At 34.1% G+C, this 17,053-nt stretch overlaps 2 protein-coding genes across 2 annotated transcripts; both read right to left on the bottom strand.

Moving 5' to 3' along the window:
• Positions 1 to 1,235: 1,235 nt before the first annotated feature.
• LOC133857895 (uncharacterized) lies at positions 1,236 to 5,295 on the bottom strand. The gene is made up of 7 exons (XM_062293270.1): positions 5,170 to 5,295; positions 4,621 to 4,836; positions 3,362 to 3,447; positions 3,101 to 3,247; positions 2,469 to 2,592; positions 1,732 to 2,018; positions 1,236 to 1,533 (listed from the first exon to the last, which is right to left on the bottom strand). Exons 2-7 carry the CDS (start codon positions 4,796 to 4,798, stop codon positions 1,441 to 1,443), a joined length of 915 nt encoding a protein of 304 aa, XP_062149254.1. The 5' UTR covers positions 4,799 to 4,836; positions 5,170 to 5,295; the 3' UTR covers positions 1,236 to 1,440.
• A 9,989-nt stretch (positions 5,296 to 15,284) lies between these two features.
• On the bottom strand, positions 15,285 to 16,548 carry LOC133857607 (EG45-like domain containing protein 2). The gene is made up of 3 exons (XM_062292876.1): positions 16,338 to 16,548; positions 15,930 to 16,236; positions 15,285 to 15,495 (listed from the first exon to the last, which is right to left on the bottom strand). Exons 1-3 carry the CDS (start codon positions 16,453 to 16,455, stop codon positions 15,489 to 15,491), a joined length of 432 nt encoding a protein of 143 aa, XP_062148860.1. The 5' UTR covers positions 16,456 to 16,548; the 3' UTR covers positions 15,285 to 15,488.
• Positions 16,549 to 17,053: the final 505 nt, after the last annotated feature.

Raw genomic sequence — 17,053 nt, 5'->3', positions numbered from 1 at the left:
GTCAGCAAGAACTTTTGGTGGTCTAACTTTTATTTATTCAACCTTAGGAGTGAATGCCTTGTATGACGTCTTTTGTAGTTGCATAAACAATAATAGTATAGGAAGTTTGTCCCCTGAAGCAGGCTCTCGACGATAGAGGAGTGTTTTCCATTTACTGCCTTGACCATCTCCTCAAAATTGGCTTGTAAGTCGTTTATGCAGGTATCTACACAATTGCCCTCTGTTTGGTGCACAACACGCTTGAGCTTTGAATTTTGCTGGGGGGATGGTGGTTGGACCTTCACTTCCTGGCTCCCCGTACCGCTTTCACGATCTTGATCTTCCCTATTTGCTTTCCCTTCTTGATCAGAGATGGTCCTTGCTAGCTGTGACGTGACGGCTCTGGGTTTTGCCTTCGATATTGTTGCATCATTTCATGGTTTTGCTGTAGGATGAGGTCTATGTTTTGGTAAAGTTGCAATTGTTGTGCTGAGTCGCTGCTCCTAAGATTTAGGCTGGTTGGAGGTACCATGTCACCTCGGACACTCTTCGACCAGGTGATCGGTATGGGCTCTTTGTCGAAGGGATATTTTCTCCGCTGCTATTCACATGGATGATAATTTTTGACTGTCATATCCAAACTTAACAACCCGTTTGTTTGGCTAGGCTTGTAAAACAAGCTCAAGGACAATCACACATTCAATGCATTGAGCCTACACATGCTTCTCCAGCCCAGTGTGACGCTTGAGATCAATTGACTGGATTATAACAACTCATTTTGCCCAAACGTTTACCGGATGGAATGCTTACGCAGATACTAGAACGAAATTGGCAAATGATCAACTTAAACATACCCTACAGCTACAGGCGAAAGAAAATATATATTGAGGGGGAAAAAGGTATTCCTCCATTACAGTATTTTTTAAGCTCATAATGTCAAACATTGTAAACGCAGACTTTCATTCTTCTAGACGCCATGGCAGCTCAGACATCTCATAGTATTTGGTTGTAACACAAATTATAGTTACAAGAGTAGTGCCCTAATTTAGACGAACTACTATGAGGACCTGAAGAGGTATACTCGAAGAACAGCTCGTTTAGACTTGTTTCTCCGTTCGAGTTAAACAAACTGGAATGGCCCTTCCAGACTGTAAATGGAGATATTCTGAGGCATTTTGCTCAATTTAAAGGTTTTAACAATGGCTGACCAAGTATACATTAAAAGAAATGAAAATCTAGAATATCTGCACAGATGGTTATGTAAGGGCATTTTCAAATCATTTTCAGTCAGCTTTGCAAGATCAGGTACGTACCTCGGTGAGCACTCACAACACAAGACCATTCTCCTTACTCCCCACTGTATTAAACAAAGTTGGGGAGCAAATACACATTGCAGCTCTCATATGCTGATTAATTTTAAAAACACTTGAAAAAGACATAAATTCACTTCCGCTTCCATTACTATAAAAGCTTAAGCATTCTCAGACGTGCTTCATGTTCTGGATCCAGTTTTGGTGGAGTATAACAACCACGAAGATCCTCCACTATGTACTCCTGCAAATGTTAAAAATTATTTAATATTTAAAGCTGACAGTAGAAACGATCCAATATCTAAAACATTGAGTCCATTTGTAGGTTGAAAGTCAACCGGCGATGGGTGGGGCAGATTCCAAGAAAGCTAAGTTCTCGGCCAACTAATAACTCTATAGTACAAAGACCATACTGTACAGGAAAACTGTGTTCAGAGCTTACCTTAGTGAGCTCCCTCTTGGTAAGGATGTGGTAGTGTCTTTGCCAGATCCGCTGAATGGCCATGGTGGCAGCAAGGAAACCATAAGCTATTCCAAGAATGGCAAAGATGACAACAAAAACTACAACCAGGGCAAAACACGCCTCCATAGATGCAGGAAAACAATCCAAGATGCCCCACCCATAACAGCAATTCTGGCAGCCAGCCATCCGCGGGTCGTTACCATTAAGGGAGGAGCAATGTAGTATAAGCCCGAAAAATCCAATCAGCACAAAGAAGGCCAGTACCCCTGGTAGTATTTATATATAGAGTCAGAACATTGAAAACATATCACTGATCAATACCAAGCATTCAGTAGTTCCATAGAAGACAAAATGTGTCGTGGAATGAGATCAAGGGCTCTCTCCTTTTCTTTCTATTGAGATTGATTTACTTATCAAACAAATAAATAAACGTCTTTGAGCACACATCTGTAAACAATAGTTTCTTGTGATTATATCCAAGATATTAATTAAAAACAAGAGAGAACATATATCAAAGCAAGTTGGTGGTAGCAACTCCATAGGAGAAAATAAGACAAACTGCAATAGACACAGACATGACACAAGCATTACGTTTGTGTTTGGCTTTAGATATAACTACTAACCATGTTTATGAGAATGAAAATTATGAACAGGATTTTTAATCTCAGCATGTAAATTAAATATATATACAAGTAACTGCTGAAGCAAACATTTACCTATACAGTAATAAAAAGGTATTGGATGTTTTGACAGAATTCGATCCCAACTGTCACTGAAGGAGTTCCTGAAGGCCCCATCTTTATCCATTATGTATGCAAAGCCACCCATCGCAGCAATTACCTGGAAACATGTATATTTTAAGAGGGAAACTTTTGAGGGTCTTTGTTAGAATGCTTTAAGCCAAACAAATCATCAGCTTTACATAAAAGAAAAAAGAAACTTAATTCCAGATCTCAAAAGCATGTTATATTAAAATCAAAACCCTACAGAAGTACTTAGTGAAAGCCAAGAAAATCTATTTAGGACTTCAATTTGTTGAGACTAGATTTCCATGTGGGGGGAAGGGGGGGCAATGCTAATTAAAACAGGCCACACAATTTATTTGTCACTGAACCAGCAATAACTGAACAAGTTGGATACTAAAGAAGAGAAGACAAGGAAAAAAAAAATCCTCACAGCTTTTAATGTTATTCATTTTCTTTTACACGATAAAAAACATAACATTAGAACCGATTGATTAATAAATGAGGATGAATCCATTTATAATACAGATGAAATGTTTGATTGGTAAAGAATGGCATCTTTCTGAACACATTCACTAAAAAGTCAGCAAGATAAGAATACTCACAGTTTGTACAGCTAAGAATACAAGGAAGACATCCCTTGCCACAAAAAGTCTGAATTTTATTTTACGCCAAGAGTTGTCCTCAAAAACTGTAAGTCGAAGGTGAAACTGAGCTTTGCATGTGGTGCAATGTGAAAAAGCAAATCCTTCCTGTAAAAAAAAGGGGAAAAAATCATTATAAGACCAATTATTAAAAGAATCCCTGCTTGCAGTAATTGGATTGCAAGTTATCATATTCATAAGAGCCAAAACAACAGTATTTACCCTTACTGAACGCCAATGATCAAGACATGAACGATGAACAAACTGCTGAGTGCCTTTGCACATGCATGGAGATATTAATTCATCCTCTACAAAATTGAACAACAACCATTAGACCAAGAGAAAGCGATGTATGCCAAAGTAACAAGTACATATTCTGGAGTGTGTGCGTGTATGTATATATATTATGTAACTACATACAATGTTTGCCAAGAATATTAATCCAGGACGGACCCTCTAAAGGAAGGGAAAAACAAAACGCGCGCTACTCCAATATTCTGAAACTTCATCCAGAATTAGGAATGAGGGATGCCAAAACTTCCTTTTTTTATCAGTAAGTTACACACACCCGGTGGGACTTGAACCACCACACCCTCCACCTTGCTACAAAGGGTGGAAGTACCATATGAGCTAAAGCTCATTGGGAAGGGATGCCAAAACTGATTAAAAGCTAAGAGTAAAGGGGGTTCTTTTTTTAATTCTTCTGTCAGTAAATCTGAACTCTAACTGAGCTCATTGTACTTTTTCAATCTCTTCTGATTAATAATCCATCAGAAATCGCGCCATGAACACTTGCCATAAAGCTGAGTGTGATTCTTCCAAAACTTCCTTTTTTTATCAGTAAGTTACACACACCCGGTGGGACTTGAACCACCACACCCTCCACCTTGCTACAAAGGGTGGAAGTACCATATGAGCTAAAGCTCATTGGGAAGGGATGCCAAAACTGATTAAAAGCTAAGAGTAAAGGGGGTTCTTTTTTTAATTCTTCTGTCAGTAAATCTGAACTCTAACTGAGCTCATTGTACTTTTTCAATCTCTTCTGATTAATAATCCATCAGAAATCGCGCCATGAACACTTGCCATAAAGCTGAGTGTGATTCTTCCTATCTTTTCTTAGCTGATTTCTTCAACTTTTACTGAGCTATGGTACTTTTTTGATTCATAGTTTGAAATTACAACATCAACTCATGCTCAAAGATCACAACATGACAACAATAACTCATCCCTCAATGTCAAAACAAAGAATCCCTCACAATATGAATATCTGGTGTTTTGTGCGCAGTGTGCGCGTGTGACAGTTTTGAGGATAAAATGGAACTAGAAGAGAACCATCAATGTGATATCTGCATTTTAGATGTAGCCCACAAGCCATTATTCCAAGGAGTATAATCAAATTTTATCTATGATTCCAATAGAGCTCTAATTTAGATCAAAATTCATCAGAAACAAAATCTAAGTGCTTCACAAAGAATGTTCACCTGGCTCGCCATCGCTCTCGAGGCAAATGCGACAGCACGGAATCGCACCGGTCTCGATATCTTCATCATTGATTTCACTAGAGCTCCCTGGTGGTGAATCGGCCTGGTTCTCTAACAGAGGATCGGAGTCATTAGGGCTCCCTCCACCTGTTGGCTCTAGCTGCACTTCCCCTTTCATCGATGGTGACTTTCTCGACGAATAGAGCCTCCAAAACCCTAAAATTGAGCTCAATTACCAATACAGGAAGATCAAAACACCATAAATTTGATCAATTCGCAAGCTAAACCAAGCAACTGAGATTCAACCAAAACCCTACCCCTCCGTTTGATTGAGAAGAAAAGGAAGAAACAATCGAAGCAGCAAAAGACTTCGCAAATTTCAAATTTCAAATTTCTCACACAAATTCGAATTGCAATTCGTTTCTCTTTCTCAGGCCTCTCAGCAACCAAACAAAGTCCGGTGAATCTCTCAATACATTGATTATTTGGTAATTTCCATTAAATTATTTGCTTATTAGAATTCAGTGAGGGAAATTTGGGATTAAATACCTGAATTTGCAAAGAAACTCAAACAAAAAGTCAATGAACTTATCGAAGGAGCCGATCGGAATACTTGTTACTTTGTTAGCGACGAAGTCCAGAGAGCAGGAAAGGAATGAGTCTTATCTATTCGGCGCAGGGTGCGTACAGCGCACCTGCATGATCCTGATTACACGTGGAGTGGGACCCGGATCTAAATTTTTGGATTTCCGGTTGTTTGTTGGGTTGGGCTTTTGTCGGGCCTGAGAATTTGGGCCGCTTCGGTGTATTAAGACTGGGCCCAATATAGCCTAGTTATGGAATGTGGCCCTGTGGATGAGGAGCATTAGGACCGAAACTTTGAGATGGCGAAAGGGTTCGGACAAGAGATAGAGAGACATGTGTATTTTAATTATTAAAAAAGTATGTAAAAAGTAAAAAAAAGTATTTGAGAATTACATGTTAATAAACATATAATACTTTTAAAATTTGATTTGTAAGAAATTTTTTACAAATGTCCTTTACAAGTAGGAAGGACGATGAAAAAAAGGAGGTTAAGAAGGGTTTGACGACGTGGGCATCGAACTTCGTCGTCGTATTCAAGGATTTATGTGTAAAATGATTCATTTTGTGGGCTTGATGCTGCCCATGCGGGGGTGTAGATTATTTTGGATGGATAGAAATTGGATCGAAGAAAATTTGTTTTAACCCAGTCTAATAAAGTATCATGTGTTATTTTAACATGTACCTCTCACATGTTTTTAAATGGACTTCACTATAAATTCTCTCTCCTCTAACGTCTAAAATTTATTCTAACGTCCACGCTAGAGTCTCTTTCTCATCTTTCAATCTCCCTTCTCTCTTTTGAACACAAATCTTGAAAACAGAGCATAGAAGCCCAGCCCCAGCTTCTATTCTCTGTCAATGTCTGCCTATCCCTCCCTCTCTCTCTATATTAAAATCCCCACTAGGAAGAAACCCAGATCTCTTAACTTATTCACTCTTCCTTTTATTTTTTTCTATTTTTCTTTTTAAATTTTGTTCTTAGTTCTTATTATATTGGGTAGTTATTATTTTGTTATTGTTGGATGAAAAATGTTAGAAGTACTAAATCTTTTACTAAGAAAAGGGTACTAAGATGATGTGAAGCTTATTCATTGGTACTTGTAGCATTTCGTTTTATTAATTGTTTTGAACATATACCAATAAATAAGCTCCATATCATCTTAGTATCCATCTCTTAGTAAAAGATTTAGTAGCTCTAGCATTTCTCTTGTTGGATTAGACATGGAGCTTCAGCTGGGTCTCACTCTTCCAAGCAATCCTACCCAGGGGCGGAGCCAGCTTTTGCAAACTAGGGGAGCCAAATTGAAAATATATATATGGGGGGCCAAAACTACAAAAAAAAAAAAAAAAAAAAAAAAAAAAAAAAAAAAAAAAAATTAGTGATAAAATTTTAAATTCTTTTTTTTTAGATTTTTTTAATTTTTTTTTTTTTTGTTTCTTGGGGGAACACCTTGGGCCTGGGGGGCCAGGCCCAAGGCCTAAGGTGGCTCCTCCCCTGATCCTACCAAAAGGTTCAATTTAAATTACTATGTTTACGAGCCTAATGAAGTAATGGTATCAGACCTGTGGTTCAATGGATCATGCTACGCGTCTAGCTACCAAGATATCAATGACATCAACAACAAACAACAAAAAAACGTAGTTTTAGAATATCTGAGATGGATCAAGATCTCTACAATTTTTTTTTAAAAAAATAAAAAAAATTGCAAATTATCAAACTATGTAATTTATGCTGTTTTGAAGTATCGAAAATGTTTAAAAAATGCTAATGGTATTACATGTCAAACCAATTAATTAATACATGCCATGGAACAACCACCCTTAGTTATTATGCAATATGTATTAACAACATCATAAAAGATAATCACTAGAGCTCTAAATCACTAATAACATTACATGCATTACATAACAGTTCAACTCAGATACATCAAGTGTTCAAAAAGATGTACACCACAATTACCGTCATACATGCACATCATGATATATCAACTAGGATACCCAAAACTATACAACACATGCAAAAGAAACCTTCTCGAGATCCACGTTATCCCTTGCTCATTCAGCTCGCCCACATATCTAAAATTGTGGAAAATTTACAGAAAGCAAACAATAACTATAAGTACATACGATTTGAGACCCTGGTTTTATTTTTTTTTTCCTTCCAAATATAACGATAACAAGTCCAAATGCAATAATAAAACATATTTAACTTTGTCGGTGGATGCAATTTTTGGTTTGATGACTTGTCTTTTCTGAAAGTGTTGTCTCCGTAATCTACAAGATAAGAAGATTAAACAAAAGAGCTTGCCGAGTGTGCCAGCGAGATCTCACTCTATTTTTCTGTGCTCTCACATTTGACATGGGATCCATGCGTATAAAATGGATCTCATACCAAATGTGAAATTATGTAAAAAAAAAAAAAAAAAAAAAAAAATGTGTACAAATATTATTTTTCTATTCAAAGTCACATTACATTCATGCAAATGGCATAGACGAGTAAGAAAAATAGAAAATTTTACCATTGGTTTTTGTGGTTGACATAAATTACAAATCGCTCCCTCTAATATTAAAATCAATTCAGAGATCTCTGTTGTTGACTTAATTTACAAATTGATTATTGGAGTTAAATTTTGTTAAAAAATTTTTTGACAAATTCCGTTAGAAGCTATGTCAGTATTAATAAAATAGCAACACGTGTTGATTAGAATAAAATATATAAATTTTTGACAGAATTCTGTTAAAAGCCATATCAATATTAATAAAATAGCTATACATGTGTGTGTGTATATATATATATATAATACTTAAAAAAAAAATATAAGAAAAAAAAATAATAAAAATTGAAAAGAGAAGGGGCCAAACTTTTGTCTTTCAAAAACTACACGACACATGTGCCTTGTTAGGGAATCTGTTGTCTGATTGTGGACTTGCGTGTTGACTGGTTACGCCTTGATTCAAAATGTTTTTGAGCAGTCAAAACCAAGTAATAAGACTGAAAGAGAGTGAGAACGCCCCCTAGCTCGTCTTGTTACTTAATCTTTTTGACTAAAGTGTTTTATTTTCTTTCTGTGTTTTTTTTTTTTTTAGTGGAGGATAGATTTCTTTCGGTTATTAAGACCGTAAAGCTTTTATTCTCCCAATAGATTCGGTGGTAGCTGTCTTTTCCCTGAACTTATTAAGCTATGGAGGTTTGTATTTATGTTTTTTCTTTTTCTTTGTTTTGTTTCTGGCAAGAAGACTAAAATTTAGGTGTTCTAACTTGGGAGTGTGGCGGTAATCGTGTCGTTTAATGATAGTTGTTTGGAAGGTTTTTTCAAATTTTCATCTTCAACTTTGGAACCAGATCTACATAACTCTGTTGCTTTTTTTAAGACACAAGCCCCTCAGTCGCGATCCTTGTCGTCGTCCACTCCAGTCGCCGGTAGCACAAGCCACGTCGGTCGTCAATGTCCGACGCATGGCCTACACACGCCAGAGAGCCTTTTGCTCTTTGGCGCGCGTGATGGCCACGCTCCGCCTTTTCTGGCCTTGCACGGTGTTGAATGGGATCTACGATGGTCGATCTACGGCTGGATGGTATTGGTGATGGTGCGTGTCCTCCATGCGTAGCCGTCTCCGGCGGAATCCGCTGCTATCTCTATTGTCAGTAGCCTTTTTTTGGATTTTTTTTTTTCTGTTTTGTGTTGTATATTCCCCTTATTTCTCACGTACAGTCTGTCTGTGTATTGCTCAAATTTTATTGAAATTTTTGTTGGCTAAATACTAGATCAACCCACTTTTATTTGAGAGTGAGTGTAAATGTAAGAGAGACTCAAATATAATTCTGGTAAGGTTTGTTGTTTCTGTTTATGCAGTTATTTTTTAAGTAAGATTCTTCTGGCTTAGAGTGTAGAGAGTCATGTCCCTCTATTTCTCAATATGTAAGCCTTGGGGTTTTTCAGAATTTATAATAGCACATGTTGTTTGTTCAATAAATAAATAAATGCATGTCGAAAATAAGTTGATTAATTTGACCATTCTTTCCCTCAAACCATGCATTACTTTTTTCTTTGGGTTAAATACCTTACACACCTATGTGGTTTTAAAACTTTAGTTTTTGTCCTATCAGTTTTTATTTTTATCATAGGAGGTACATGTGCTATAGGAAAAGACGAAAATGGTACTTCCGTTTATTTTTCTGTCATAAACTAACATCCGTCCATGTCATTCTACACGTGTCGGCGTACCTGTATGACACCTGTCCTCAGAGCCATGTTAGCGCTGACGTGATTACTATATATATTTTAAGGACTTAAAAAAAATAATAATAAAATAAAATAAAATCTATGAGTGACTTAAGGCCAGTTTTGACCACCCCAAAGGCCAAGTCGTATTTTCTTTTTCTTTTCTTTTTTTCACTTTTGGATCATGGGGGTGGCTCAAAATTGGCCTTGGGGTGGCTCATTGGTTAAAATACCCTCATGTGGCTCAAAGGGGTGGCTGAACCACTTCTTCTTTTTCTTTTTTCTTTTTTATTAAGTTCTTAAAATAATATATATATATATATATATATATATATATATATATATATATAGTAGAGACTTCAACGCTGATATGGTTCTGGGGATAAGTGTCGCACACGTACGCTAATACGTGTAGGATGACATGACGGGACGTTAATTTAGGACGAAAAAATAAACAGATGTACCGTTTCCATCTTTTCACATAGCACATGTTCCTCTTATGACAAAAATAAAAACTGAAGGAACAAAAAATAAAAATTTTAAATCACATGAAACAATTAAGTATTTAACCTGGAAAAGATTATTTTCTTTTTCTTTTTGATCACTTACCTCCTCCCTTGTTTGTTTGAAGAAAAAAAGTCCTTCATACAAATCCAACCGGATAGCTACGGGTGGGTAAACTGATACGGACATGCATTTGGATTCTAAATAGGCGGCTATTCAAAAAGTGCACCTCTTTCTGCGAAAATCTCATGGTTTTGAAGAATCTTGTTGAAATCAAAGTGATTTAATAATTTCTGATTTTGCATTAATTTCTGCATTAGCTGATCATCTTCTTTTTTCTTGAGAAACCAAATGAAGATCATCTCCTAGCTTGTTGGCCTTTAAATGCCAAGAATTATATACTCTGATTTGATCTTTTAACCAGAAAACTTACATATATACTTGGGATATTTTAGTTTTACTCGGCAAACCCATTAACCGGCCTCTAGCTCTAGTTTTGCAATCCAGGAACTGAGAATACCAATGACAGCCAGAATTGCCGAGTCAATATACCAAGCAACAACGGCTGAACACGGCGGTGGGACGCACCCGAAAAGATTGGGGCTCTGCTGAAAGAGGGCCGGAGGTGCACCATCTCTCAGTCGTTCACGTTTTTATTTATTTTGGCATAATTGTTTGATGCTGCCCATCTTTTTACAAATTAACTATTAAATTTTTAAAACTCATGCGTACACAAATTTAATAATTGGTTTAAGAGAAATAAGACATACATCTCATATATATTTTTATACATTTAAGTTTTAAATCTACTATTGAATTTATGAAATCCATTATGAATCGCATAAATATAATGGTAAATTTAAAAATAAGATTTGTATGAGATTTATTTATATCATTTTTCTTTGTAAAAAAACTGCACATAATTACATAAATATACAAAAGATGAAAAAAAAGAAAAAAAAAACATTTTTCAATAAAAAAAATTGATGTATGGCGTGATTTGAAGTGGCACACGAATTTGTGAATTGCCATTAATTTTTTTTAACGGATCATTTAAAAGAAAAAAGAAAAAGAGAAACATGTTACACGTACATATATCACTTTCCTGTACTTTTTTTTTTTTTTTTGCAAATTTACCATTAAATCTGTAAAGAAAAAATAAATATTTTACAAGAAATTTACAGAGATGCAACCAAACCTTTCTAAAAAAGAAATTGCAAAATCCAGCTATAAAAAATGTCAATTTTGAAAACTGTTTGAAAAACTTGCAAAATCTAAAGTATCAAAATAGTATTTAACCATTATTTTTTTTTACATAGGTAAAGAAAGGGTATGTTTATTCTTGTCTTTTGTGGGATATTTTTTGTTTTGATTTTTTAAAAAATATTTAAATGATAAATAAATGTGAAAACTATTTTTTTATTTTTTAAAAGTATTTTGTGTTTTAAATTGTTTGTTAGAATAATTCTATATACTATATCCACATTTTACCTTTATTCTACTGGATTAATGTGACAGTGTCCATTAGCAGAGACGAAACAAGAGGAGACTGGTATAGGCCGGCCATGTCTCCTCCCAGACCCCAGTCTTATTAAGGTGCAAATTGTAGAATGTATTTTGATCCCTAGAAAAACTTGTGAATGCAATGAAATTAGTAAAGATGCCAAACGCTACCTAGTGATTAAACTATTGAGGCAAGAGTTACATGAACTCAAGAGACAAGGGTTATAAGCATTCAAGAGACAAAAGTTACATGCACTCAAGAGACAAGAGTTACAAGATGATAAATTATTATTAGTGTAGAAGTAGAAGAGACTTGTAACATTTAGATTCTTTTTCTATAAATTGAGTCTTGTATACAATTAAAAATATTAAGGAAATATGTAGCCAAAGAAAAGGCTTTGACGTGTGGATGTAAGGCATAGGTCGAACTACAAAAAATCTATGTTTCTTCTCTTTCCTTTATCTCTCTTTAAATTTTTATTAGTTCTTATATGATATCAGAGCTATAGGCTAACGTCAGTATTCGATCTTGTGCCAATTTTTTTTTTTTTTTGGGGGGTTTCACTCATTATTTTTCATCTTCAATCATAACCAAAATCAAAATCCCCAAAAATATTCATCGTGTGCCTTTTTTTTTTCTTGAGTTTTCTCATTCTTCTATATTTTCTCATTTTGTGCCCACCCCACACCCATGTGAGTCTCTCTCTTTGTTAAGATGACATACCGCATTGCCATTGTTTCCTTTACTAGCAAATACCACCACCCAATTCTCTCTTGTTGAAAAAATAAAAAAATAAAAAAAATGCCCAAAGAGGTTTCATGCTTATAGTTGGCTCAATTCTGGCAATAGTAGCCGCTTCCGGCCAAAGTTGCCAATGTCCAAATTCTGGCCATAATAGCCAATGCCGGCCAAAGTCGCCGATGTACAAGTCTCGACCATAGTCGTTGAAGTCCAAATTTTGGTCATAGAAACCGATGTTCCAATTCATGCCATTGTAACCATTTTTTTTCTTCTTCTAGCCCTTTGATGTTCAAGATCAAACCTCAACGTTTGCGTTATACCATTGGGTTTGCGGAGGCGTATTAAGACAACAGTTCCAAGAACTCAAGAGACAGAGGTTACAAGCATTCAAGAGACAAAAGTTACATACACTCAAAAGACAAGAGTTACAAGATGATAAATTATTATTAGTGTAGAAGTAGAAGAGACTTGTAATGTTTAGACTATTTCTCTAAAAATAAAGTCTTGTATACAATCAAATACATTAAGGAAAGATGTAACCAAAGAAAAGGCTTTGACGTGTAGATATAAATCATAAACCGAACTACCTTAATTTTATGTTTATCTTTCTTGTTCTCATGATCTCTTTCTTAAATTATATATTCTTACATAAACAACTATTAAATTTTTTCAAATGGTTGTTTGTCTTTTTACTTTTGCGGTTTTCTTTGTTCCATTTGTTTGTCATGGATGACAGTAACGTAAATGAAGATGGCTTCATTTCTTAAGTCTTTAAAACATTTTTTCTTTCCTTGGCTCTCGGCAATGTTGGATATAATCTAGACTAATTATTTGACCTCCTATTTTGATATATTTTATTTTAATATTTTGGCGTTGTATCTTAATATATTTTTCATTCACGTATTGATCCTCTCTAATAAAAATTTCTGGTTGTATGCCTGCCCATCAATCCTATTAAAAAATAAAATAATAAATAAATAAGGGAAATATCATATTTAACCCCTAAATTTTCATCTTATTTGAATTTAATCTTTGAATTTTCAATTTTAAGAATAAAATCCTTAAGTTTTAAATTGGTCCATCTATGATCACTTTACCGTCAAAGTTAACAATTTTCTATTTTCACGTGTATCTCCTCTGACACACCAGGATCTATCTCAGCAACAAAGTTAATATTTTTTCTCTAATACTACAAATCTAGGATATTAAGATATAAAAAAAGAAATTTTTTTTAAAAAAAAAAAAAAATTGTTATATTATTAATTTTTTATAAATGATTTGACTCTTAATAATATGACATTCATATTAGGTGTTGATATGAACATTATTATGTTAATTGAGATATATGTGACATATGATAAACTATTCATCTTGATAGAAAAGTGATAGAATGACCTATTTAAAATTTTGGCAAAACCTAAAGATAGGGATGTAATCGAGCCGAGCTGAGTCGAGTTTAAAGATTTCAAGACTGGCTCATTTATGAGTCGAGCCTAAATAGTCGAGCTTGAATTCGAGCCGAGCTATAAATTGCATGTTCAAGCTTAGCTCGTTTAAAACTCGGGCGAGCTCGAGCTCAAGCTCGAGTTCGTTGAAAATGACATTCGAGCCGAGCCGGGTTACTGGACAAGCTCGGCTCAATTAGAGTTCGATGTAGACTATTAAATTTTTCAATGAGTAATCAAAACAGAATTCAAACCCAAGTTTATGAACAACCTCTATGCATTTATTAATAACAAAAATATATAATATGTAACTATATAAGGCATATTATAAAATATAGGACATAACTATAGTTTATAAGTAACAAATTAACAATATGTTATTATATATAAGTAGAAAGTATAAACTATGGTATATGTATAACATGAACAAATAGTAAGTCTAATATATTCTATATAACTAAGTAACTAAAATATAAGTATAATATATAACTATTGTTAACCATGTGTGGTGTGATATATGTGTTTATATATATATATATATGCTAACTATTTAATATTGTTATATTGTTATATACTAACTATTAATAACTTAATATGTTAATTTAACATACTAAATATTGTTATCAAAGTATTATAATTAATATGTAACACTATATATATTATACTATATTTACTATTTACTAATATATATGTAAGATATGAACGAGCTAATGAGTCGGGCGAGCGATCCGGTCGAGCTTTAAACGAGATAAGCTCGCGAGCCCCTATCGAGTTTTGTCGAGCGAGTCAGGTATGTATCACTTACAAATCGAGCGGGTTTTTACAGTAACGATTAAGTTTCTACAGTATCGAGCTCGAGTTCGGATCGGGCTAAACCGAGCGGGTATCGAGCGGGCTGTCGAACGGACTGATTTATTTACATCCCTACCTAAAGACCATCCTTATTCTTGAAATTAAAAACTCAAAGGCTAAATTCAAATCGATAAAAACCTAAGAGCTAAATATCATTTTCCTCAAAACTCAATAGTTGATGAGCACTTTCAAATCAGCTCAATAAAATAAGGGAAAGATGAAAGTGTAGTATGTAGCATTATTATGTCAATGTATTTGTTTTTAAAATAAAAAATGCAAGACAAACAAAAATTTTAACAAAAACGACCATCATTCTTTTTTTTTTTTTTAAAAAAAAAAATAAATAAATAAAAAAAAAATTGAAAGTTAATTACATGAATATTATTTAGAAAAATGTTAAACACTCTTGATCTAAATTTATACTCTCTGACATGACGGTGAAAATTACCATTAGATATAAAATTCAATATTAATTATTGGATTTGTTTTCTTACATGTGAATCTTACATATTCAGTGATTAATTTTTTTTTTTAAAAAAAAAATTATTAAAATTATATAAAAAAAAAAATTTTATTAAAATTATATAAAAATTGTAAACGTACTATATCCCTACCTAATGATAATTTTTATTAACACGCCAAGAAACATACACTCGAAAGTGTGCGAGTGATATCGAGCGCGTAGCATTTCTCTGTTATTTAATATTACTGTTTGATGTTAACAATTCGCCGTTTGCGTAAGGGGTTGGCAAGTGCCGAGGACTAGCTAGTTGATGCAGAAGTTTCCAACACCAAAGACACGCAAGAAAGTTCCGCGATAACGAAAGGTTCTCCCCTTTGATTTATTTAGTAAAAATTGACACATGAGATATATTATATACGCGTTATTGAAATATATATATAAAAAAAATCTTACAAATACAAATCCCCAATCAAAAGGTTCTAGAATTGCATTTCTTCATCATTCATCCATTGAAAGTTGAGAGACAAATCAATCCAACGCCATTTCGCATATCATACCCTACACGGAATATATACACTATCTTTCAAAAAATAATTCAAAAAACAAAATTAAAATAATAATAATAATAATAATTCAAACATTATATAAAAGAAAAAATTTCAAACGAGAATATTTATATATTAATATTGCACGCCATAGAACTAAAGACAAGTATATATACAAAAAATATTTCTATTCAACTTGGAAATGATCATATATATATATATATTGTAAGAAAATCATCCTTCAATTTATTTTTAAAGTCTCAACACCTTTTCTTTTTTTTTTTTTTTCAGAACAGTAGTTAAAAGTTGATTCAATGTCGGCATAGGATTAGGTGGGAATAAAGGAAAGAGAAAAGAAAAGAAAATTCAATGCATGGGATGTGTTTGTTATAATGAGAATTGAAGCAGATTAATTAGCAGGGTGATCAAGGTGAAGAAGAAAATTACTGTTGAAATTCAATATTGATGAATTTATCAGCAACGGTTGCATTTGCTATAGTCTCGAAAGCAGTCTTGGACAAAACCATGGTGGTGCCATTAATTGACGGCAAAGAAGGCGCTGAACCAAAATAATCGATAATCTTAATCTGAATTGTCTGGTCTTTAACACAAACATCCCTTTTTGAAGCACTGATGCACCTCACCAAGTACTGCCTCCCGCACGACGCGCCATTGTCCCATATTCCGTCACCGGCCGTCGCAAACAAATTGCTTGATGGGAATGGAGAGGGGTCGCTTCCATAACATGCCGTGGCTATATATATATAATAAACGATCAGAAAATTATTGTGTAAGATCATGGAGTGAATGAATTGATGACGGCTTTGAGATATGTATATAGGTGAGGGTACTTACGTAAATATGGGGGAGAATACCAGGCCGCCGTGCCGACATCGCCGAGGCAAGTATGAAAGAACTGTGAAAGTAAGCAGGTGAGGGATAAGAACTGAAGTAGCAGACAAGTTCCGGACATTTTTGCAAAGGGTGAGGAACTTCCAAGGAGAAATGGCTCCGGTCCCCTTTGTAATCCCCCCTGTAAAGCTGTAATCCTCCTCTTTCGCTTTGCCACTCATTTAATAGAAAAAAAAAATAAAAAAAATAAAATTGTGGTAACGACCTATCGTATTAAAAGAGACCAAGTCAACTAGGCGATAATAAACGAAGGTTCAAATTAAAGTCGATTTTCTTATGTTTGGTTTGATGTTGAATCCGAATATTATTTAAATTTATTGTGCGAATTACGATGTTTGACTTTGTAAGATAAAATTTTAAAAAATTGAATAAAATATAATTTATTTTTTTAAAAAAAGTAGAATATTATTTCGACTTGTAGTCCGTTGATGCCAATCCAATTAATTAAGCATAAAAAGTCAAGCTGAATAATAGGCGCTTTTATTGCATTTAGACAGCTCTTTTTAAACTTTTTCTTAATTTAGACAACTAATTTTTTTTTTTATTTAAATTCATTTTACAACAGCTTCTTTTTACTTTTTCCGTATATATAATAACATCATCTCAATTTCAAATGAAAATAATAGTATCTGTTTCATAGTCGTGATTTAAAGTTAGTG

This window comes from Alnus glutinosa, chromosome 14, assembly GCF_958979055.1.
Source record: "Alnus glutinosa chromosome 14, dhAlnGlut1.1, whole genome shotgun sequence".
Classification (NCBI taxonomy): Eukaryota; Viridiplantae; Streptophyta; class Magnoliopsida; order Fagales; family Betulaceae; genus Alnus; species Alnus glutinosa.
The sequence above is the reverse complement of the archived record's forward strand: the minus strand, read 5'-3'. Positions and strand labels throughout refer to the sequence as shown.

Bases quoted from the DNA above. Each gene is read 5' to 3' on its own strand.
- LOC133857607 (XM_062292876.1), bottom strand. From the start codon at position 16,455: ATGTCCGGAACTTGTCTGCTACTTCAGTTCTTATCCCTCACCTGCTTA. The intron at 16,237-16,337 runs GTAAGTACCCTC...ATATATATATAG, and splicing joins GTATTCTCCCCCATATTTAC to CCACGGCATGTTATGGAAGC.
- LOC133857895 (XM_062293270.1), bottom strand. From the start codon at position 4,798: ATGAAAGGGGAAGTGCAGCTAGAGCCAACAGGTGGAGGGAGCCCTAAT. The intron at 3,248-3,361 runs GTAAATACTGTT...TTTTTTTTACAG, and splicing joins ATCATTGGCGTTCAGTAAGG to GAAGGATTTGCTTTTTCACA. The intron at 2,019-2,468 runs GTAAATGTTTGC...AAATACTACCAG, and splicing joins ACCTTTTTATTACTGTATAG to GGGTACTGGCCTTCTTTGTG.